The 23824-nt window shown below is 39.4% G+C and overlaps 1 protein-coding gene and 1 non-coding gene across 3 annotated transcripts; both read right to left on the bottom strand.

Moving 5' to 3' along the window:
• Window positions 1–4746: 4746 nt before the first annotated feature.
• EIF4G2 (eukaryotic translation initiation factor 4 gamma 2) lies at window positions 4747–22406 on the bottom strand. Of its 2 annotated transcripts, XM_087950949.1 has the most exons (22): window positions 22185–22406; window positions 20641–20748; window positions 20112–20177; window positions 18245–18370; window positions 16468–16570; window positions 15637–15768; window positions 15479–15545; window positions 15239–15390; window positions 14527–14637; window positions 14253–14336; window positions 14074–14172; window positions 13836–13977; window positions 13558–13718; window positions 8932–9042; window positions 8350–8475; window positions 7696–7800; window positions 7389–7604; window positions 7029–7287; window positions 6641–6845; window positions 6219–6430; window positions 5841–5962; window positions 4747–5559 (listed from the first exon to the last, which is right to left on the bottom strand). In XM_087950949.1, exons 8-22 carry the CDS (start codon window positions 15320–15322, stop codon window positions 5494–5496), a joined length of 2103 nt encoding a protein of 700 aa, XP_087807075.1. In that variant the 5' UTR covers window positions 15323–15390; window positions 15479–15545; window positions 15637–15768; window positions 16468–16570; window positions 18245–18370; window positions 20112–20177; window positions 20641–20748; window positions 22185–22406; the 3' UTR covers window positions 4747–5493. The 2 variants fall into 2 exon arrangements, with proteins under 2 accessions (XP_087807075.1, XP_087807077.1); XM_087950951.1 differs by lacking the exon at window positions 8932–9042.
• On the bottom strand, window positions 8679–8893 carry LOC113410325 (small nucleolar RNA SNORD97). The gene has a single exon (XR_003370655.2). It is a non-coding gene; the product is annotated as a small nucleolar RNA SNORD97 (small nucleolar RNA).
• Window positions 22407–23824: the final 1418 nt, after the last annotated feature.

Raw genomic sequence — 23824 nt, forward strand, 5'->3', positions numbered from 1 at the left:
TCATTACTTCCAAGAAGTTGTGCATAATGTTACAGGACTGGTCAGCCCTTCTAGAACTTGAATCATGCACTTCTTGTTACTTTGTGCAATGCACGATTACCTGTATCACTCTAGGTATGTATAAGCCATTTTGCATACCCTTTTCCTGCCTGCTTTGATAGCACTAGATGTCAGTAAGAATGGTATAATTCCAAAAGTTTGTTCTAAAGCCATGTTCTCCAGGGCTATGTCCTGGCTATTTCTGATTTTTGCACAAGTTTAGAACAGATTTCAGTTGTTCTCTGCCAGCATCTCTATCCCCTTGAAACAATGGAGTTAGCTTGTTATTGATCAACACATTTCACCCCACACAATCTCTTTGGGCATTTTGTCAGCCAGGAAGGCTATTTTTGATCTTGTGTTCAGTGCATTTTTAGAAGAGTGCAGTGATTGTGTTCAGAAATAGTCCAAGTAACAGGCGTGGTAGGATGCTGAAACAGGATCATGGAGTTTCATCTGACTTCATTTCATGTTCCCCTTAGAGCCTACAAAACATCTGTTGGGCAACTTTTGTAAGTGATCCAAATTCACCCGATATCTTACTTCCTAGAACAGGCGTGTGAAACTCCATTTCATTTAGGGCCGCATTAGGGATGTGTTTGACTTTGGGGTGGGGCGGGGTCTGTGTGGCCAACTCATCATCACTTGTGTCTAAGGTACCTTTGAGCGCTCTCCCAGCAAAAACTGGCTTCAGAGCTCCATTTTCAGCTGCAACGGCTTCCTGCAATCCTCTGCCAGTGAAAACAGAGCTCAGGAGGGCCACCTGTGGCCCTCCCAAACTCCGTTTATGCTGGCAGAGGCACCACAGGCCAGTCCTTTGCTGTTTCCAGGGTGGTCCCATGGGCCAGTTCTGGCCCCCAGGCCTTGAGTTTGATATTGTCATAGAGGGAGCGATTGGTGGCAGCTTCCTCTCTGGCAGGGGATGTTTGGCATGAGTGAAACAAAAGCTGGGGCTATCCACTATTTCCTTGATTGGCCTAGAATAAAGATGAAAAATACAATTCACTGGCCTTGTTCTTGTGGCAAAATGTGCCACTGAGGGCAGCACAACTGATACATATTCAGTTCCAAGACTGGTGGATAGCACTCCAACTTGGCAAAAGTCCCTAGACTTTTGATGGTTTGCTAATTTAATAATACTTGACACTGCAAATCATACAATGCAGTAAAAATCTCACAATCCCGTGAGTTGGGTGTTTTCACATTGTAATTTTATGTTGCACATTAGTCCTGGAAGTTAACTGATATAGATTTATGCTTTAAAAACCACCACTAAAGGTACCTGAAAGATGGATAGGAACTGTGAATCAAAATATTGGAGGGAAATTAGATCAAGTCTGTCCTAACATTCTTATTTCAAACAGGGAATATTGTTCAGTCCCATGTGACTAGAAACTCCATTGTGTAATATATTTCTTCTAAATATATCTATACCATCAGGGGTGGGATTCTACCAGTTCGCCCTAGAACCGTGTGTTTACATTCTAAGCAGTTCGGAGAACCGGTTGTTAGAAGAAATTAGTGGCCTAATCCTGTAAGGAAGGCAGGAAGGAAACATTCTGGTGTTGCTTGCAGAAACTGTCTCTCCGTTAACCCTTATTACATTCTTGGTAGGACTAGACTTCCTGTCTCTGGAACTTCTCTGGAGTTTTTCCCCCCTCCTTTGCTGGTACTTTGTGTGGTGACCATTCAGTTACAATGGCACTGAAAAAAGTGACTTATAACCATTTTTCACACTTATGACTGTTGCAGCATCCCCAATCACGAGGCCAGGTGAGATGTGTCCCTCGATGTGACGTTGAGTTGGCCACGCCCAGCCAATCACATTACCAAGCCATGTCCACCAACTAAGCCACGTCCAGAACCAGTTGTTAAAAAAATTGAATCCCACCCGTATACAATCCTATTGATTATCCTTTTACAGATTGCAAGTTACTCGCTTATCTTTTAGACTTTTTTTCTTTCCATTTATAGCCCTTGTGATACTTGGTAACAGCATCCCATGGTTTTTGCTCTTCAACAAATCACATTTTGTGAATCTCAGATGTGCATTGAGATATACCTTAGCGAATTTCAATGGGCTACAAAAAGTGGCCAAGTCCAATCTACTGTATAATAAAGGCTGGATTAGCAATTAGTACTGCCAGATCTGACAAATCAAGTAGTGATTTCAATTTTCAGTTGAAACATCTTAATTAAGGAAGTCACTGACTTAATCAAGTTTAGAAAGGATTTGCTTTCAAAAGTATTGTTCCTTTTAAATTACCAGATTGAAAATGGGCTATACTAAACTTGTGCACAAATTTACATTCTGTGTATCAATGGTGCATAGAAGAGGAAATATCAGGTGACTTCTCCCTGGATCAAAACTTGCTAGGCCTGCACTTGGAATGTGGTCTGGCTAAAGGTATTCAGGTGGGGACAGCAAGGAAGATAAAAATGGGGGTGGGGAGGTAAGTGGAACATGCTGGTCAGACGGTGGGAAAGCAAGTAGGCTAGTTGGAATGTGACAGCAATCACTTTTGTTATAAAGGTGATAGAATCAGGGATGGATGGCCCAGTCCTATATGCTGTGCTTTAATTCAAGAGTGGTACTGGAGATGAGGTAGTCTTGGGCTGATATACATAGGCAAAATGGAAGGTGAGGTGCATCAGTCTTGCCCTATTTCAACTAAAGATTTTTCTCAGGTTAAAGCCAGAACCAAATTGTTGGATCTTTACTAAATAAGCCTGCCCAAAATCCCAGCATGCATGTTTTATGCATGGAGTCAAACCCATTTTCCAGTTTGTACATACCCCTATTCTAGTTTAATCAATTTCCACATGTGTACAATTCTTCTCAAGCCTACAGTTCAAAAAAGCTGTCAGATCTTTTGAAATCTGACTAAATTACTTGTATCACTGATACAACTGTTTATTTCATAGCCAATAATTACAAGAATATGAATCACAAAGATGGCAAAAACATGACAAAACACACTATCTTTCATGTAAAAAAATAACTAATGCCTTATATTATCCAAGTAATATACAAGTTATTCTGCTTTTGTAAAGTTTCTATGTATATTAGACCATGTTCTGTAAAATGGAGCTGATAGAGGCTTGGAAAAACAAGGGTTAACTACAGACAAAAGTACAGTAGATTGTGTTATTCCATTATTTAATTTGGATTTGCCTATCAGGTAAATCCAAACTATTTTTAGGGTTTCTGAACAAGCCATGAAGTGTATAAACTAAGCCATAATAACCAACTACAGAACATTTAAGATAAGTAACTTAATAGTGCCTGCAAAAATAAGGGGGAAAGCAGCATACACTACACCAATTCCTCTTCATTAGTAACAAAATTTAAAGATGAATTTTAACTGTCACCCAACTTTAGGTTATAGATGTAATTATTTTCTCCAGAGTACTTTGATGATAGCAACACTGAATCCAAGATCAGTAAAGGCTAAAAATGCCATAAACTCTCCTTCCACCTTGATACCTATGAGCCTGGAATTTACATACTGCAAGTGCAAGACTATCTGTTGGACATCAATGGGTAATTGAAAAATACTGCTTTAATAATGAAGCCATTTGGAACATTGTGGGTGTTTTAGACTCTGGAAAATGCTGTCCAGTTTCTTTTTTTGAGGGGGGAATAGATCTAATCAAGCAAAGTAGCTTATGAAAGGCAGTGAAGGGAATTAATTATATTCAGAAAAATATATTGGGATTATACAATATTTGTCCATAGAAAGTCAAATTGAGACAATAACTAAGAATACATTTATATCAATCAAGGCTAATACTTAAAGACAATGTTAAGTACATAATAATCTATGTAGTTCTGCTCCATTTTGGCACTAACCTGTTGATTCCAGTGTTGTCAAATATTGGAGCTATGAGGCAAGTTTCCTAAATTTTAGGAAGATTATAACTTTACTTTGTCCCACCCCCAACTCCCTGTCCATTAGAGTAGGAAAGGACTTTCAATGCATACATCATTTTAGCTTCCCTTTCTTTTGCAATTTTTCTCAGCAGAGTAACCCAACACTCAATATTTCAAATGTTGAAACATATGGAAAGGGAACACAATACTTTTCTTTTAAGGTAATAAAAACAAAACAATATGGCATTGAATTTTAACTATTTGAATCTGAAAATAGCAGATATTTAGGATTTCAAGCTAGTTCTTCAGATATTGTTTTTATAAAAAAAAAACTTGGGGGGAATGCAATGGTAATATTGCTGTCTGAGGCTTACAATTCATATAATCTTGATTGCAGAATTGTAATGCTGAATTGTGCAGCCTTTCTTTTCCACATTATTGAACTTGAATTCCCAGAATTTCTGGGAATATTTAAAAAATACATTTTAGGACAATAGGAAACAACTAATCTTACCAATTTACCTTTTCAACACTTTGCTATTTCAGTTGTCTTACCCTGGTTTAGAAGATGTCACAAAGAACTCAAAAAATATCAAGCACTTCCACAAGTTAGTATTACATGGATCTCAAACAGTATCATGATTCTGACATATGAATCAATAACAAGTGATTTTATGATTCACAACTGGGAAAAAATGAAACAGGGCTGCCATCTCCAGAAACTTTACCATACAAAATATACCTAATTAAATGGAATTGAGGGAAATTCACACAATTTCTGCTTCAGAATCTATTTTCAAAGAAAATATAAAGAGCAGCCATTTCAACAAACATTCAAGTATCACAATGTTTATTGATAGATACAAGTATATAAAATCAGGGCATGAACATGTCTTGATAAATTAAGTAGACTTAATTCCAATACTATCGTAGGGATCAATTCAGTTTCTCACCATTTTATTTCATATCCACCAAGACCACTTCCAAGGGCACTATCCATCTCTTCAAACTGATCATTTTTGTGCAAGTAAACCATGTTTCTTTTTAAAAGACTTGTGCACTTGCCCAGGCTCAAGGATATTAAAATCTAGCACATAAAGCCCATTACTAGAGGTAGAAATACAGGCAATATACTATTACGGCAACCACCATCAATTACAGTTAAGGATTCTCTGTAACAACCAAATGGATAATCAAATATTGCAACAACTCAAGTATTACACTGAGCAAAGTGCATTTCTACAGTATTCAGTGTTGCTATTCAGATTTCTAACGAACAGCCTATGGTAACTGGCATCAAAGAAGATCCTTACACAGACTGCTTCTGAACTTATGATGTAATTATTGCATGCTGCTAATACACTGTTATCTAAACATTAAAGATATTCTAAAATATTTTTATGGTAGACTATGATTAAGACATACTACAAAAACCCTTATGCAGAAACAAGTCCTATTGACCCGCTACTGCTTTAAATATTGTGAAAACATTACAGCGGAATGAGTTTTCGCAGTGGTTAGGTCAAATGCAGTTACATCATAGCAACAGTATGTTTGCACAATTTAAGGCTTTGGCTGGTTTAATCAGCATCTTCTTCAGATTCTTCTTCTTCTGCTGTTTCCAGCCAGGTCAACCACTGGTTTACCTGCAATTAAACCCAAATACTATTATTAGAATGAGAAAAATAAATGAAATGAAATGCAAGTATATCTGGGGATTAACTACATATGAAACCCCTACACAATTTATTAAGAGTATAAAAATTATTGAAAACATGAGGCATATTCTCATGGCTCTAATTTTAAACTTTATAGAAATCTGATTTTTTTTACAGTATGTTCTACGTTTTCCCTAATGAATCTGCAAGTACAATGAGGTAACTGTTTTGCTTAAACCTATGGTTAAACATATAGTAAGATAATTCACCTGGAACAAAGCTTTGCCTTTCCCTGGAAACTCTTGAGTAATATCTTCTTTCCATGCCAGAAAAGCTTCTTCTTCAATGATTTCCATATCATAGAAATGCACAAAGAAGCGCAGCAACATGCCTGTAAGAAATATTTTGCTTTTTTACTCAGATCTTTTAAATGGCTATTTTAAGATAGCCATTTCTTTAGCATCAGTGGCGCTAAAATTTACTGTTCAGTCATTTCGCTTAGTTCCATAGAAAGTGGTAAGCAAATCTGATACCAACTTATACAAGCACTTCTCTAGCTGTATGACTATAGGAACACTTGGCTAGAATTCCCTCTCATCTCATCAAATGCACATGAAAGAGGGAGAGGCAAAAAAAATTATTTTTACCTTTTGGAAAATTGTTGTTGTAGCAGTGCACTTGGAGTGCGTACAGGGCACTCACTTGTAGATCAACATGGTCGTGAAGGAATTTCTGCATAACTGGCTTAAAGGAAAGAAGCAGCTGTTTTTCTTGCTCCAACTGTTCTTTAGAAGGAGCAGATGAAGAATCTGGTTCATCATTAGGTGGATTTACTTCACTAGAAATATACTGCAAGAAACTAGAAGAATTGGAAGGAAATGGTGTAAATTGTTTAACAAACTCATCCATGTAAAGCAAAGAAAAAGCAGATTTTTTTTCTTTGCTCAGCATATATAGATAGATAAATAGAATAATGAAATAACCCCACCATTGCTATAATCAGCTTATATTATAGTATCTTTAGCTCATGCGTGACATGCAACAAACTGGTTTCAGTTGCATTCCTCACCTGGTCATCAAAATATTAACAAATCCCTTATCTACATGTAGTTTTGGTGAAATGTTGTCTTTAATCCATTTATAGATTGTTTGAGGGGATGGGTCCAACTTAATTTGCTTCAATAGCTCCTTTTCCAGTTTCAGAAGTGGAAATAAGAAGCTAAGTCCTTTCCCTTCCAATATCTCCAGCATACGATCCTTATTCTGGTCAATCTCTGTAACATATAGAGATACAAAGATACAAAACTGTCCAAAATATTCTTTGAGCTTGTCAACTTAATATACTATATATTCAATCTTTAGCTCATATTTTAAAAACACCATAATATTTAACCATTTTTTCTAACTAGACATTTATTATAGTTACCCATCTACTTCCCAGTGTACTCATTCTTTACCTGGCAGCATCTTTTGCATGTTCACTTTGCTCTGTTGGAAAAGGTCGGTTAGCCATTCTCGATCCTGCAGCTTGGCTAACTGCTGAAGGCAAAGTAGGAAGAGGGGAAAATGGGTGCCACTTTCCAATGGTTGTGCTAGTTCAGAGATGCTCACGAGTTCTGAAATTATGGCACGAGCTGCAAACTGTGCTAGATAGGATTTTACCAGAGGAATGTCCACCTCTAGTTTAGGGCACTGGTCCAATACATTTAGGAATGCCTGAAAAAAAGTTTACTAGCATTAATTATATTCTCCCGTGTCTGGTTCTGACAACAAACAATGCAAAGACATCAAAGTATATTTATGAATATATGCATTACCTGCATGAAGTTGTCACTAGTAGCTATCCCTTCCTGTTTAAGTAAATTGATTAATGCGCTTGCTTTTTCTTTATCTTCATCTGATCGATCTAGTGACTGAAGTACTATTTTGCTCAGCATGTCAGAAATAAAATGTTTTGGTGCCCTCATTTCTCTCACACTGTTGACAGCATCATTGGCATTTCCATTGTTCAAATATTCAGTCACAACAGTTTCCTAAAAAAGGAGGAAAAGGGTTTTTCTCTCTGTCTCTAATTCTTTACAGTTATCACATACTGTAGTTTGAGAGCAGACTAAATGAACTTACCGTTAACTTGAGCAGCTCTTCCTTAGAAGGTGGTGGCTTTTTACTTGTCTTTGCAGGCTTCTCCTGAATAAGTGGTGGATTTGTTTTGAGACCAAGTTGAGGTGGCTTAAAAAATAAAACACTAGAAGTTTAGAGGTGTATTTATTAACAGTAATGCATCAATCTTAAAATATTTGCTAGTTTCAAACTGCAACTTTAAGCATTCTTTTAACCAAGCCTTAATTAGTAGAGCTCCACAGCACTGGCAAATTGACAAAAATTGTATCCTGGAATAGCCTAGTAAAGGCTTTCACTTTCATGATCACCATTAAGCATATTACTTAGTTGTCTCAATCAAATCTCACTGTTTACCTGGATTTCCTCCCAAACAAGCAAATATTGTGGAATTCCAGGATCTTGCTAAGCATTTGTTCTTCTGAACTCTTAAATAGAAGAAAATGACTTACTGGAGACATGTGCTGCAATGCTCCGAAGTGCCTCTATAGGACATAATATTCTCAGATATGCAATCACCACAATAAAAAATAGGCTATAGTCTTCATTGTTCCCTCCCCATTATTTTAATACCTTAAAAGTGCATATGCTTTCTATAATGCACCTTTATAATGAATATAATCAATAAATCTTTGATTAAAACATTAGAGAAACATTTACCTGTCCCAGAGGTGGTGTCTGGGTACGTTGTGGCTGTGCACTGGGAGGAATCATAGTTATCTGGGGCTGAAGCTTTGGCACTTGGTTTTTGTTTACTACAAAACACTGAGCAGGTCTCAGACTTATCTGTGAAAAGAAGCTGGATATTAGAAATCTGGAGTATGGTTCTATTATGGTAGTAGTGAAAACTACCCATAGCAGAGTTGCATGTTATTTACAAGCACTGCTAAGTTATAGCAATAATATTTTTGAGAAAACAATCTGTAAAGTTTATAATGGCTTTTTATATCTCCATCCAGCAACTGAAATTACTTCAACAGCTCTTGTTTATGCCCTCATATCTCATAATCTTGCTCATAGGACACTGGAAACTCCCAAGAAGGAGGAAGGAGTGAAACTCCAAGAAGGGGGGGGAGAAGAGAAGCAAGAGGAATAAAGGTAAAGATAGATAACTTGGGGGGAGGGGAGTGAACAGCAGGAAGGTAGAAGGGGAGCTCCAGTGTTGATCCTCGTAATAACGCGTCTTGTTATAATCACTGGGCATCTTTTAAAAATTGTGCCTATTCTTTTTCAAGGGCATACCTCATCTGCATTAAGCTGTCCCTTCTTAGAAAACCGTGGAGGCATATCCTTAGACTGTCCTTGTTGAGACAGAAGTCCCTGATTTTGATTATGGTATAGTTGGCTTTGCCCCTGTTTTCAAGACAATGAAAAGAAAAATAAAGACTGTAACAGTAAACTTTTCTTTATTATAAAAATATTTTTTCAAATATTCTATGTGTACTGCATTTTACATCTTGTTAGAATTTGTTCTACCATGATGAAATTATTATTACTATCTTACCTTTCCATCAGTTCTAATTTCCAATTTTTCCTCACAGCAATCCTGTGAGGTAGGTTGGATTTTAAAAAACTGCCCCCAAGTTGTTCTCTGATCTTCCTTGGTTAAGAGTGGATCGAGGTCTTGCTAATTGTAAGCTAGCATTTTAAACATCTCAACTGTTACAGGCGGGTTGTTTTATAAGGAAGCTGATTCAAGCTGTTCTAATCAAAAGGCAAAGTATAAATTCTGAGTTTATGACTCAATCCCAGCAATTACATCAGTGCTTCCCAAACCTGAATCAATTACCCCAAATTGGGTGAACATGCTTTGTTCTTTTCTCACGAACCATTATCCATCACAACAGGGACATTTAAATTGACTTAAAGATGGCCACATGTACTAGAATATATTTGAATTTCTCCCAATTTATCCTAAGACAAGAATTGATGAAATCACCAATAGTAATTCGTTGAAATGACAAAGATAATTTAGTTTTGTAATACAGATAGTCCCTCCAGTTATGACTATTTTTCCAGTGACTGTTCAAAGCTATGACAGTACTGAAGGAAGGGACTCAGGAGTAGCCCTTTTAAGGCTACTTAAAAAAGCCCTTTTGATTAAGACTTTCTGATAAGCGATTTTTAGGTCACAAAGGAAAAAAGTTTGGGAACCACTGAATTCGATACAAATGTTCATAAAGAAGATGCATCAAGTATAATATTTGGGAGCTATTAATTATGCTTTGGATTTTACATAAATAATAGAAATATACATTCTTTTTATTCTAAATTTTAGAAACTGGGGAAAATATTGTAAATGAAAGTGAAATTGCCCGTGGAAAGAGGCAGAAAAAGACCCCAATCAATTCCACTCCCTTATTCCTGGGTGCTCCTGACGCTGAGGGGACGTTTAAAAAACACACTAGAAGAATATGGAGACAAAGAGAAGTACTCTTGTTACTTACAAGGGGAGTTCCGTGTTTTTTTTTTAAACCTTCCAGAAGATGGCAAGTATTATATAAGCAGCAGGTGCAGACATAATGCATTTTTGGAGAAGCAGCGAAGGGTACTAGAGACAAACTAGTTCATCCATCAGCTATTGTGAAAAATGTATTGGACAACAAAAAATGCTTCAGGAGGAACAACGGTGGCAATCCCCAAGGAGAAAAAAAAGCAAGCCAGGCAGAGGAGAGTGGAGAGATGATAGAACACAAAGAACCAAACTTGTAAAAATGAGCTTTGTTTCCTTGGAGCTTCGGAATAGATTCCAAAGACTCCCTACTGATGTTGTTTCTGGACTTCTGGATTAACTTCAGCTGCCACAGGGGCCAAAGATGGCTACAGAAGTTCTGCAAAGAAGACAATTCCCATCTCTGCCTTGGGGCAACAGCAAAAGACGTTTATTTGAGACTTCCTATTGAGGGACCAAAGCATCAATCGCAATGAGCTAGCAGTTTTATCAAGAGGAAGGTGCTGCCTTTCATGGGCTCACATTTGGGATGTAATAGAAAACCTATCAGGTCTCCTTAAGCCAGGGGTGGGCAAACTTTTTGGCTCGGGGCCGCATTGACTTTTAAAATTTGACAGACGGGCCGGGTCAGCACAAGATTTTTTGGGAATTGCCCCCCACCCTTCCCTCCCCTCTTCTCTTCCTTCCCCTCCCCTCGGAGGCCCCCTGAGTCAGGAGTTGCTACCGCCGGCGCAGCTCCGCGGAGCTCCAGTCCGCGTTGCCTCGGGAAGGAAAGGCAAAAGGAAGAGCCACGGCGGTGCTTTGCAATGGGAGCAGCGGCACCGGAGGCTCAGGCTCAGCGGCTCCTGGTTTTGCCTTTTCCTTCCCAAGGCAACGGGACTGGAGCCGCACGAGCTGCGCCGGCGGTAGCAACTCCTGACAGCCCCAGCCGGACACCTGAGCGGAGCCCGGGCGAAACTGCCTGTTGCTGCTGCCAGAGCACCGCCGGGTCACCTCCTCCAAGCAGCCTGCCCGCCCACCGGGCTTCCCTCTGCTGCGCGGCTCGGGGCCAGGCGCAGCGCCGCAGTTAAAAGGAAGCCAAAGTTGCTGGGAAGTTGCTCGGGTGCTGGGAGTAGGCTTTTAAAGTGCCGCCCGAGCAAAGTTTAAGCCTGGAAGCCCCGGAAATCTGAGCAACTTCCCAGCAACTTTCGGCTTCGTTTTAACTCGCGGGCGCTCACGCTCGCCCGAGCCGCATGGCAGCCTGCTCCAAGCAGCCCGCCCGCCCGCCGGGCGGAACCCTTCCGCTCCTCGGGCGGGAAGATGCTCCAGCCTGCAAACTTTGCCTTTGCAAAGCCCTGGAAGCCCCGGAAACCAAGCAACTTCCCAGCAACTTTCCGCTTAGTTTTAACTCGCGGGCGCCGTGCCTCGCCCGAGCCGCACGGGCGGAGGGGAAGCCCGGAGCACCGCTGGGTCGCCTCCTCCAAGCAGCCCGCCTGCCCGCCCGCCGGGCTTCCCTCCACCGTGCGGCTGGGGGCCAGGCGCAAGCGCCCGCAAGTTAAAACGAAGCGGAAAGTTGCTGGGAAGTTGCTCAGGTGCTGGGAGCAGGCTTTTAAAGTGCCGCCCAAGCAGGACCGCCGAGCTGGGAACGGGCACCAAGGCAGGGCAAGGCTCCACCAGCAGCGGCCTAGCTTTAGGTGGCTCCAAGCAGCCTGCCCCGCCCGCCAGGTGGAACCCTTCCCGCTCCTTGGCGGGAAGACGCTCCAGTCTGCAAGCTTTGCCTTTGCAAAGTTTAAGCCTGGAAGCCACAGAAAAAAAGGGGATCGGCGGGATTCACCTTCGGAGAGGTCACACTCAAGGTGATTTGAACTCCCAGCCGAGGCCTTTGCAAATTTCTTTTTTTCCTACCCCTAGATCGCTCCGCACTGTTTTGCAGCTTTGGGGGCAATACGCCACGCCCAGTGATTTTTTTTCAGGGGCGGGCGGATTGGACAGACCAATGGCAGCGATTTTTTTTCAGGGGCGGGCGGATTGGACAGACCAACGGGCGGATTTGGCCCACGGGCCGTAGTTTGCCCACCCCTGCCTTAAGCTCACTGAAGAATAGTCCTTTTTTTAGTGATTGTGGTGGGAATAAATGGCAGACAGTGTTGAAAACATTGTAAGACTATAAAGCACAGGGCTATTAGGTAAGGTTTGTTTTTTTCAAAACAACCCTTTCCTGTTGAAGGCTGTGAACCCCGAAGCAAAATAAACTTATGTTCACAAGGAAAGCTAAAAGTAACATGAAAGTTCTTTTTCCCCAGTTTTGTCAAAGCAAGAAAGCCATAATGGACAACTAGAGTGTCCGTGAAGAGACTGATTATATCCAAGAGCCTTAAACGAGCTTGGCTATCAAGAATGGTTGTAGTGCCAAAAGAGTAGGGGCAAGTGTAGTAAGATGAAGAACCCAGCTGATTACAGACCTACAAGCTTGTTGCTGATATTGGACAAACTCCAGAACAGAAATATGACTGTTAAAACATTTAGAAAAGAATATATTGCTTAGCAGGAATAGCATGTCCTTAGGAAATAATAAAGCATGGCAAAGAGTTCCTCTATTGTTTGCTTGACTACAGAGATATAGTAAACATAATTCCAAACCATTTAATCAAGTTTCCTACAAGATCCTTGTAAAGATGATGACAACATTTAAGCTGCCTGCATTACTGTTATGAGGATATAGACTTAGCTGAACATACAGGCTCTGTGTTATTCAACACTGACTTATAAAATGGGTTAAAAACACCAAAAGATTATGAAGTTTTTGGCTAATAAACAAGACAAATACTTAAGAGGACAGTTTCAGGATTCAAGAGGATGTGACAAGCTAGAACAATGGACAGAAACTAACAAGATGAATTTTAAGAAGAATGAACCATGCCTGTACCATATATGTGAATTATCTCATAAATTGCAAGATGAGCTAATAGCATAATCCAGTTCCAAGAAAAACACAATTTTAATTTGCATTAATGATAGTGCAGTTTAAAGATCAAGATAATTATTGCATTCTACTCTGTATTAATTAGATCATAACTAAACTCTAGTATCTTTTCTTGGCACTGTCAATATCCTTCCAAAAATACAAACTTGAATAAAAAAAGGGGAATAACTGAGACGGTTAAGAGCTGGAAGAAAAGGCTTATTTGGAATAGCTGAGTGAGCTGATACATTTAACCTGGAAAAGACTATGAAGACATGTCTTCAGGTTTTTGAAAGCTGGTCTATGTGAATAGAATACAATAGACCTTCTTAGTGGTGTTCTAAACACAGGACAAGGAACAGTGGTTTTAAATTATTGCTATTTATTGTTATTGGTGCAAGTCATTCATGATGGATGACCTTGCACATTTCTTAGATATAAAAAACAGCATCTATCTTCTATCAAAGTCACTTACTGGATTTTTCAAGAAGGATTTGCCTAGCTCTCCAAAGTGGGATTGAACAGGAGCCATGAGGTGTCCCCCATGGCCATTGAAAAGTTGATTTGACCGGTGTCGCCCCATGGTAGGTGAAAATCTGTCTTGAATAACTCCCGGACCAGTACCAATTCCACTACCTGAATTCATAAAGCACACAAAAGACAAGAGGATTATAATTCAGGATATCTTTATCAAAGTAATTAAAGAAAGTAGAAGACACATGTGTCATTTCTTCACTAAAGTAATATAATTACCAGGCATTTGTCCAAACATATCAGCAAGCCCTCCAAGTGGATCCCTGTCAAGTTTCATCCTGGGTGGCATAAACGGTCCCTCCAGAAAGAAGTCACTTCTCATTCCTTGAGACAGAGGAGGAGGAATAAAAACTCCCAGATCCTTAAAAAGAAAGTCAGTTGAAAATCAAATTAAAAGCAGCATTTAATGCCTATTAATGACTTGCACAGCTAAATCCGTATCTTGTGAAATACTTACTTTCACAGCATCTTGACGGATTTGATTGATAGTCTTTGGTCCATTGTCAAGAAAAGCTTTGCGAGGAATCCAATTGTGTTCTCTCAACTCCACAGTATCCTTCAAGGATTAAACAGAACAATGTTAGCTTCAAGGCATATATGCTAGATTTGTCACAGTAAGCAATTTTATACTCTTACCTGCAGCAGGAAACGAATCCTTGCCGGCAATTCCTTACACATCATCAAGGAGCGCATACGGGCAAAGTACTGATCCATTAAGGACTGTTGAGAAAGAAATTCATTAAATTTGGCAAGTTGACAAGTTACCAAAAAGAACAAACATTAATATGTACTAGTTATTCTTATTTGCGAATTAAACATTAACCACAATATTTTATCTACAATAACCTATCCCCGGAGAATGAATACTAATAGCATAAATATAGATATATGCAATTCTACTGATGCTTACCTTGGCTTTTGCATGGTCTAGTCTAGGTCCTACTGTCCTCATTATCTGACAGAGGCACTCCAAATCCTCCCCCATATCCTTGAGTTGGACTCTCTTCTTCTTTTCCAAAAGCTGGGTAATTTTAAACCATAGAACATTTTTTACTGCCATTTTACAACTTATTTTTATAAGACATATATCAATGAAATAGGTATTAAATAACATTAAACAATACGTCCAAGTAGCAAAACAAATGCTGTTTCACTTAAGATGCTATGGCCAAACAAGCTACACAATTCCCTTTCAGTCCAGTGTTTTATGCAAACTCAACATTCCATTCCATCTATAAACTAGTGTAAAATGTTAAGGATTCATGAAAAGAACATCAACACAATTGATACTTTTGATTAGCAACATTTTCATAAGAGATCCAACCACATGAAAATACAAATAAGGTAAGGACCTTTTAGTTCTGGTTAGTGCTTTGCATTGGTCATATGACCTAGAATTTTCTATCCAGATTTCTCAAGCAGATCTAACAGGTTTTCCTTAAGATGTTAGCCAATGCATAAAAAGGAACAAATTTTATTTTAGGAAATTTATTGTTAACAGTGTTTGCCCACCATGTAGTCACTAGTAGATACCACTTAATTATTTTTCCCAATTTTTTTTTACATTACTAGCTATCTCACCAAGAAGTTTACATAGTAGTAAAGATAAAAAAACCACTTACTGTTTTGATGCACTTATGAAGGATAGATTCATGAATAAGATCAAGCTTGCCAAGTTCTCCAATGAATTTGATGTTTCCCAGCATCTTGATCTTAGCAATAGCTCTCTGTTCCTCCTCCTCTGGGAGGAGGGGGCCATCTTGCTTATCATAGACTAAAAACCGAGATAAGTTTTAGACATTGTTCCACTTTTATGACAAAAAAACAAGCAAACCAAGAAATACAATATTTTGAAAACTTACTATCAACATTTCTGGTTCGGTTTTCAAATTCATCTTGAAGTTTAGAAATTAAGAGGCGTCTGAATGTCTAGGATTTAAAACACAAACATGTTAATGTCTTCTCTTTTTAAAATACCAATTCTCATAATGCCTTTAGTCCAAAAGAAAATTATACTCACTGTGCTTTGCTTCTGTCCTGGATGACTCTCTGCGGATGGGCCATCAAAGTTGGGTGCATCTTCTGCCAGTCGCAGACATAGTTGAGCATATAGCGAGCTATACTTTGGCTCTTCAAGGGCTTTGTCTACGATCTGAAAGCAGAGACTTCATAAATTATATGGAAGTTTGTTTAATATTTAAAACCTGCACTTTTAAATGATCTTACCTAATCCTATGTAGTTTTATTGATGTTTCAGAAATTCACAATGACAACTATGCAGTACAAAAAACTATAGTGTAGTTAAGATTCCCTACCTTGCTCTTCCTCAAAACAATTAAGTAATGGGACAATTTCATTAATCTACCAGGTATTAATGTCCAATAAACAAAATCTAATGTATTTTAACAAACACAATAGTGGAAGGTAAGCTGCATTTCCATGCCTGCTTTCTACTCTTGGAACCTGGTTGAAGATTATCTAAACAATCATGACATCTGAAACACACCAGCTCAGTGTTTTCTCTCAGGTCACACTACAGCCATATTATTTGCTATGAGACAGTATTCTCTTGCGCTTAGAAGTTTCTATCTTTACTAGTAAGATAGGAAAAAGCTCAACTGATTCATATAAGCATACACAGGAAACAGTGCCGCTACACAGTGGATCATTTGAGAATAATCCATTCTCTAAGTTGCTCTGTTCTATAACACAACTCCTATATAATATCCATGTTCACAGTACAGTAAACAACTTGCAAGCTGTACATTTTAAGAACCTTGAACAATTATACCTGCCATACATAATATAAATTTTATTAAACAGCATTTTTCTAATAAATTTGTTATCTTACCAGCAGTATGATCCCCTTTAGGATGAGTTTAGACTCTACACCCACATTGAGGAGCTCAAGGCATAGCTTGTCAAACTTTTCAGGAGTAAGCTTATTTAGTATGCTAAAGGAAAGAAAACAAATCAAGGCTTTTCTTAGTCAAGATTTGACTTGTTTACTGCAGTTTAACTTATGAAAACTTTTTGCTAGTATTAATCTTAAACTGCAAGCAGTTTTCAATTTTAATCTGTTGGAAATTAAGTCTTATACTAAATGGGTAATTGTGTAACTGGTTACTCAAAATCAATCTGAATTACAGTCCAGATACTTTGAAAGCCCCGATTGTAAGTGCTGATTTGGCAATAAATAAAGCAATACACTAGGTACAGGCTAAGTGGGTCCTAAAAAACAGGAAAGCTAAGAAACAAGGATAATGAAATAAACACGTTAAACTAAAAGAAAAAAATAGATCGAGATGAGAAGTGAAGAACTCAAGGGGGAGGGAGGGGATAGATAAAGCAAGGTATTAAGATAGGAAATGCCTACCGTGTTTCTCATATAATAAGGCCGGGTCTTTTTTTTTTTTTGAGCCCCGAAAAAATGGCTAGGCCGTCTTTTCGGGGGTGACTTAATTCCCCCCCCTTGCATCTTCAGGCGGGCGGGCGGCGATGGCTTGGATGTTGACCTCGGCGTTGGTGGGGCACTTCGTATCGGGGTCAACGCAGGCAGCACCATATCCGGGTGTGCAACAAAAGTACTTCCTAATGGCAAGCCCCCCCACCATTCCCCTCCATTTCGCATGTTTTAATATAGGCCTTAATTTGGGGGGAGGGGCTTAATTTCATTTCATGCCTATAAAACATGCTGGGACTTCCTATTGGGGGAGGCCGTATTGTTGGAGAAACAGGGTAGTATGAGCAGCCTTCTAATAAAACTAAGACATTAAGAGCTGAATTACAGGTACTACAAAAAGGGGTGGAGAATAATATAAACAGAGATAGGGTGACTAAACAGTGTGAAATAAAACAGGTAATGCCATAAAAAATCAAGACACTGAACAATGGGTATAAAATACAAAGTAAAAAGCAAGAGAATGCAGGACAGAGTAAAAATGCAAAGCCTTGACCCAGATTCAAAGCAGTCATGAAACACACAAATGTTATTGAATATGGGCATTGGTGTCAAGAGTCCAGTGGATCTATCAGAACAGTAATAAATTCTGAGAAATATAATTCAACAACATTTAGTGAATCAGTAATTTCTTCCTCCTGGCCTAGACTATGCTAATTCAACATAAAAACAATCTACCAAATCAACACAACACTGCAGAAGCTTAATAAAAAAAATTTTTTTTTGGCTTCTGCCCAGAATCATCAGTTTAAGAATGCCATCAAGCATTCTTAAGACCACAAAAGCAACTCAATATGGGCTGAACTAGTTATAGTCTAATGGACTGGATCTACAAAAACCCCCCACCTCACAATATTTATTAATCTTTTCAATTTGTCTCCATAAAGTTTTTAGATAGGACGATTGCCCCCAAATCTCCTGTGTTTCCATGGCTGAGATGATTTGAACATGTGCCCTCCACCTTGTCTCTATACCAAGCAGGCTCCTTAGATTCTATGCTCAAAGAGAACTCAAGAACACCTTTAGAAAATTGTGGCTTTGCAACTAGGAAAATCTCAATTGGAAATAAATGGCTGGGAAAACAAGTATACATTCTGTGTCTTAGATGTGAATCACATATTGGATTATAAAATGCCACTGACAATTAAACTGTTACCTCAAAACTTACCCTCTTACTTTCCTGAAGATTGCATCATGTCGTTCTTTGTCATTTGCGGAGTCGTCATCTCGTCTAGTGCTTCGTGAAGGAATCCATTTCTGAGCGTTTTGCCCTGGGGTTTTCCCCAGGAACTCGCTTTAGAAATAGAATAATAATTTATTAAAACCTAGTGTATTCCCATATAATCTGGAAACAATAGGCTCAATTTTAAACTTGTTTTCAAATCGGGAAACTCAAAGTTTGAAATTGCAGTACTATAACCTGGATTTTTTAATAGTTATTATTTAATCACTTTTGAACTCATTTTTAGAGCTTTGAACTCATTTGAAGAATTCTCTTACAGGAGCAGTTATAGCTAAAAATTCTCAGCAGACGTAAGAGACATATGTCAAACATAATGAAATAAAAATAATTAAGAAGGAATTAAAGCTTGGAACATTCCATTTATGGATAGACCATTTCCTGTGTAATGGTGTTATGGCACTTCATTCTAAATTTGAAGCAAAATGGAATAAACTGTCCTTGAATATTCAAATATTTCACAATTTGCATTTCTAATCTTCTAAATTATGGGGAATTTGGGTCCAGAGATTCCATTTCTGCTTTCACTGGTTGGATAAAGTCCAAGAGGCTGGAGAAGATAGTTAATTATATATTCAAAGATCTATGAATTTCTACTTTGTGGAAAACAGTAGACTTGCAAAATTGATATTGACTAATCCATATTATAAACTGAATTTCAGATACTATTGCCTGTATAAGCAATCTTCCACCCCATTCCGTAAGCAGTGTTCCTTTTGTTTTCTTATGCCTAAACACCAGGATAAATCTGACTCAACAGAAGGCAAGCAGGCATCATCCCTACCTGCAGTCCTACTACTAATGCTATTTATATGCTAGACAAGGAAGGTAACCGTTAGTCCTCCAAAGGTAAAGAGACTTTCTTATTTTTGTGAGGGCTCAGAAGGAAGACTCTAGGCACAGCCAAGTAGTGTACTGAAATATTATTTCTAAAAACCATTATTTCTACCAGTACCAGCTAAGAGCTTAATTCTAGCATTAGGTTTTCCTTGGGACATTGGGAGGGGGGAGGACAAATTAGAGGCCTGAAAAGCATCAAGACACTTGCAGAATCTTACTTCAAGTACAAAATGCAACATTCAATACTGCTTTAGTGGCAGATGTTTGGATGGCCAGTGCACATCTGTTCAGACTAAACATGTATCAAATGTCCTCCAGCCAAAATTTTATGTGAAGCTTTTTAGGATAGATGACATTCTATAATCTATCTCAAATGCTGATTTGCTAGAATAACTGATCTTCAAGGCTAACCTGCTTCTGCTTAATTTTTTTGATCTGCCTGAATTCTCTTTCCCCAGTCTATAGTCAATCAGCAGTTGTCCTAACATTCAGAGTCATCTGATTGGCTGGATAGGATGCTCCGACTCAGACATTGTATGGCTGCAGCAGAAATTACATTAGACAATGACTGCTGCATTCCTGGAGTTTAAGATGGTAAATAGGATTCAGAATGGATTACCAGCCACTTATGCTTGCAGTCCTGAGACAGCAATAAGGAAGCTGTTTTGAATTTCTAATGTTCCCTATTGTGGAATACTCAAAACGCTTTGGATTTCATTCTATTGGGATATTCTGCATGCTTTCACGCATGCCCTATTAGAGGAAAACACATACCAGACAAAAACCTTAAAATACTAAGACATGAAGTAGTTAACAGAACAAAACACTGATTGGTTTCATACAGACTTTCAATTTACATTTACTATTTACAAAGGAATTTAACTTTATAAATTAAACAATGCATCACAAATCCGTATAATAGCCAATATAACACTGCAAATAGTATGCAATATACCTGTTGCCGGCAGTCTTGGGATAGTGCTGAAGCGCACCCCTACCTCCTCCTCCGCCTGAAGAAGCACTATAAACAAAGAATAACTGCTAAATAATTTTTGTTTTGTATGCAGGAAAACAAAATTTTGTAGTTTAACCAGAACTGTTTCGTAAACAACTTGATTTGAGAATACAAACTTCCCTGGACAATTAGTTTTTTCCCCCTTCTGCACAGGTTAAGTATTTTCTGGTAACCTGATCTGAATCAACTAATATTTTTTATATAAAGCTAAAACCACATGAAGCACTATCCTATTCTTAAAGTCTATATAAACACAACAAATACACAGAAGATACTTGTTTGTTGCCTTTTAATATATGGTCTGTAAAACTTAGAAACTGTGTTAGTGGAATACACTAAGCCATGTATTTAATTTCATTAGTTGTGACTAACTGCAAAAAGAAAGAAACCTTAAAAGGTTAAGAAATTTTTCTTCAGACAAAAATGCTTTGTGTTCCCATCTGTTTCCTTGTCAAAAAGCTTTACTTACCTGAAACGAGAAGCACCCCCTTCTGCAATCGCACTCTCCACTTTGGCGGCTTGGCAATGAAGAATCTTCCAAAGAATAATAAATTGACAGGATAGGGAAAAACAAAACCTAGAAGGAAAGAGTCAACAATGTAAGTTTTTGATTAAAGTTTCAGTACTAGCACTCCCCCCAGATTTAAACAAAAATAGTTTCCCAAAGATTTTGGTATTCAGAGTCTAAATAATCATCATTTCCTAGAATCTTATATAATTTGCATTCTGGAATTTCCGAGAATTTTACTTGACATCAGAACCCAAGTTTCTTCCTCATCTGCACCTCAAGTCAGCCCTGCCTCCTGCTGATTCCACATACATATATATATATATATCCATTAAAGTCTTACATACTATATAATTTTAAATATTTCACAACAAATGCTGTGCATAAGCAAAATCTAGGCAGTTTACCATCCATATTAAAAAAAATCCCACCATGTATTATTTTAGTGCCCAACATGACATGTCCTTATAAACCTGATAAACTTGACAAATTCAATACAATACCGGTAATTTGCAATATCCTAATTATATACAAAACAGTCAGGATTCCGAAGGCAGCTAAGAAAAACGAAAGCAACATCCAAACACACTTTTCCAGGAAGGATTCCTATATATGTGCCCCAACTTAAATTGCACCTCTATCTACATTAAGAAGACTTCGAAGTAAACCAAAACACAAAGGCGTCCAATCTCACCGAGGCCCGCCACATCTGCAACCTCCACGGTTCTTATTATTCCCGCCACCGACCTAACCTTAAAAATACGCCTGCAAGGCGGGCGAGAGATGGCGTGGCAAAGCCCAACTAAAAGAAAACCCCTCCGTTTAATCCCGCCGATCCTCGGGACAAGCTGTGGAAGCAGCTTCAAGCATCCTGCTCAAGTCATCCTCGATCCCTTCCAACCGCGCTGGCCACCGCCCGACTCCCAGGCTCAGGCACAACCCCGACAATAGGCCCGGCCTTTGTTCTCGGTTCATAGCCTGATCCGCAGTTGCCGGCTATTCAGCTCCAGCAACGGAGATGGGGCAGTTTCAACTTTTCCGGAGCGAGGGGCCCAGCGGTGGATCCGAAATTGATTCCACTGAGAGTTTAAATACAGTTCTATCTTTCCTATAGAATAATACGAGCCACGGGTGAGAAGTAGTATATTCTCTATTCGTCGAGCCGCGTGGAGGGCTAAAAGGCATCGGACTATCCCGACACCTGACTTAGCCATAATCACGACCTTCACTCAAAATCAGCCGCCTCTTTCTCCCCCTCAGACACCGGCTGGGCGAAGACCGGTGCCGGCCGCCATTTTGTTGCTCGGCAAACGTGCAAAACCGAGATTGCAACCGAACAAGATGGCGGCGGTTTTAGGTAGCCGCCATTTTGCATACCAGCAGCCGATTCTTCCTTAGCCGCCTTCGCTCGCCCCCGCCTCAAATGCTCCCAAATCCAAGCAGCACCAGCCCCGCCGACTTTCCCCCTCGATTATCATCTTTGTCAACGATGGTCATTTCCTCACCTTCCCTACAGCCTCGTCAGCGTCCCCAGGACCGGCGGCGAGGGCTGGGAAGAGGCGAGAGAAGGGTGGGGGAGAGGGAGCCGGGGATCGGGGCTGGGAGAGGGAAGGGGGAGAGAACGAACGGCAGGACGGATCTCTGAATCACCACAGCAGCTACCAAGCACTTCTTTCCGTCACCTCCATAGAGATCGGACCAACTCGCCGCCGCTTCCAATGCGTACTGAGACAGCCCCACTAACTTTATTACACAGCGTGCAGCTAAGCCCTCCTCAACAAGCCGGCTTCCAATCGACGGCTGAGACTTTGTCGGAGTAGCCAATCACAACGAATAAAGGAGGTGGGTCCAGGGCAAAGGAGGGGGAGGAAAAGAGGTAGGTTGACGGGAAGCAGCGCCGCAGTGCAGCATCGGATTCACAAAGACTAGCACCTCCTTTCTCCTGCGTAGAAAACCAACTCGAGTGGTAGATTGCGCAAATGGCGTACCGGGTTAATTGGGACTGGCTGTACGCCGCTTTTTTTCTCCCAGCGCCGTATTTGCCTCCAGTGACAGAAGCTAAAAAGCAACTCTCATTGAATTTTAGATGCGGATATTCTTGGGTCGGTTTCAATAGCGTGTGCCTTTGGCAATGGCACACAGATCCCCCCCCCCCCAGTATAGTTCCCGGCGAAACCATTTGGTGGGCTTTGTCCTGATAAAAATGATATGCTTAGAAGCAGCAATGCATGTAGACCGAAGCTCTAGTTTAAAAGAGGTACCCAAAAATCAGGACGCCGATTCCAAGAAGGGATGAACAGGACTGGGCATTGTTAAGGAAGTGCCGTGATTGTGTTCTTTCCGATATGAAAATGGTTACTGAACACGTTTCCTCTCCTCCCCTCCGTTCCTCGTCTGCTCCAAATCCATTTTTATCAGGCTGAAGAACAATGTTCTAAAAAACGGCTCAAGGCTTTACCTCTTGGCTCTGACCGCAAGTGAACTGAATAATGCATGATCTTTTAGAATAATTTCAGCAAGACTCAGCACATCTATCTGGGCTCACAATCAAAAGTGCTGAAAATCCTACAAGGCATAATGTTGCTTGCTACATATCCATCTTTTACATGGTGTAAGCATTTGCCCCGAAAACACATCACATTGGGGTTATGAACACATTTTGAACGTTTAAACTGAAGTATCTGGTTTTCTATATCAAATAAGTAAATACTTCATGATTTCCTGATTGAAAAAAATCATTTTACTTAAACACTTCTTTGAACTTCAAGAATCAAGGTTGTATGATAATCCAGCTCATACCACTAACAGCAATTTCACAATAATTCATTCCAAACCATACTTGTGCAATAGTTAATGACTTCCCACCTCACATGACTCCAGAAGACACAAATTTAACAAATAAATCTTAGTTATGAAATTATGTGCTTGTCACAATCCAATATAAATTTTGAAAAACAATACACTATGTAGTGTTACATTGCATTAGGATGACCAGGCAAGATATGAAGATAACCTTTCATGGTTAATGCCTCCTGTCTAATAATCATATCTTACTGTGTAGGATCTGAAGATGAAAAAAAGGAAACTAGCAAAGAAGATACAAGTGGAGAGACTGCAGTTAGCTAGAAATAAAAATGTGGAAGAA

The sequence above is a fragment of the Notechis scutatus genome, chromosome 1 (assembly GCF_049901735.1).
Source record: "Notechis scutatus isolate UNSWTSFEM ecotype Mainland chromosome 1, rNotScu1.2, whole genome shotgun sequence".
NCBI classification, from domain to species: Eukaryota; Metazoa; Chordata; class Lepidosauria; order Squamata; family Elapidae; genus Notechis; species Notechis scutatus.

Coding starts and splice junctions, on each gene's coding strand:
- EIF4G2 (XM_087950949.1), bottom strand. CDS start 15,322: ATGCTGGGAAACATCAAATTCATTGGAGAACTTGGCAAGCTTGATCTT. Junction 8,476..8,931: donor GACAGCTTAATGCAGATGAG/GTATGCCCTTGA, acceptor TTCTTTTCACAG/ATAAGTCTGAGACCTGCTCA. Junction 6,431..6,640: donor GTTAATATTTTGATGACCAG/GTGAGGAATGCA, acceptor CAATTCTTCTAG/TTTCTTGCAGTATATTTCTA.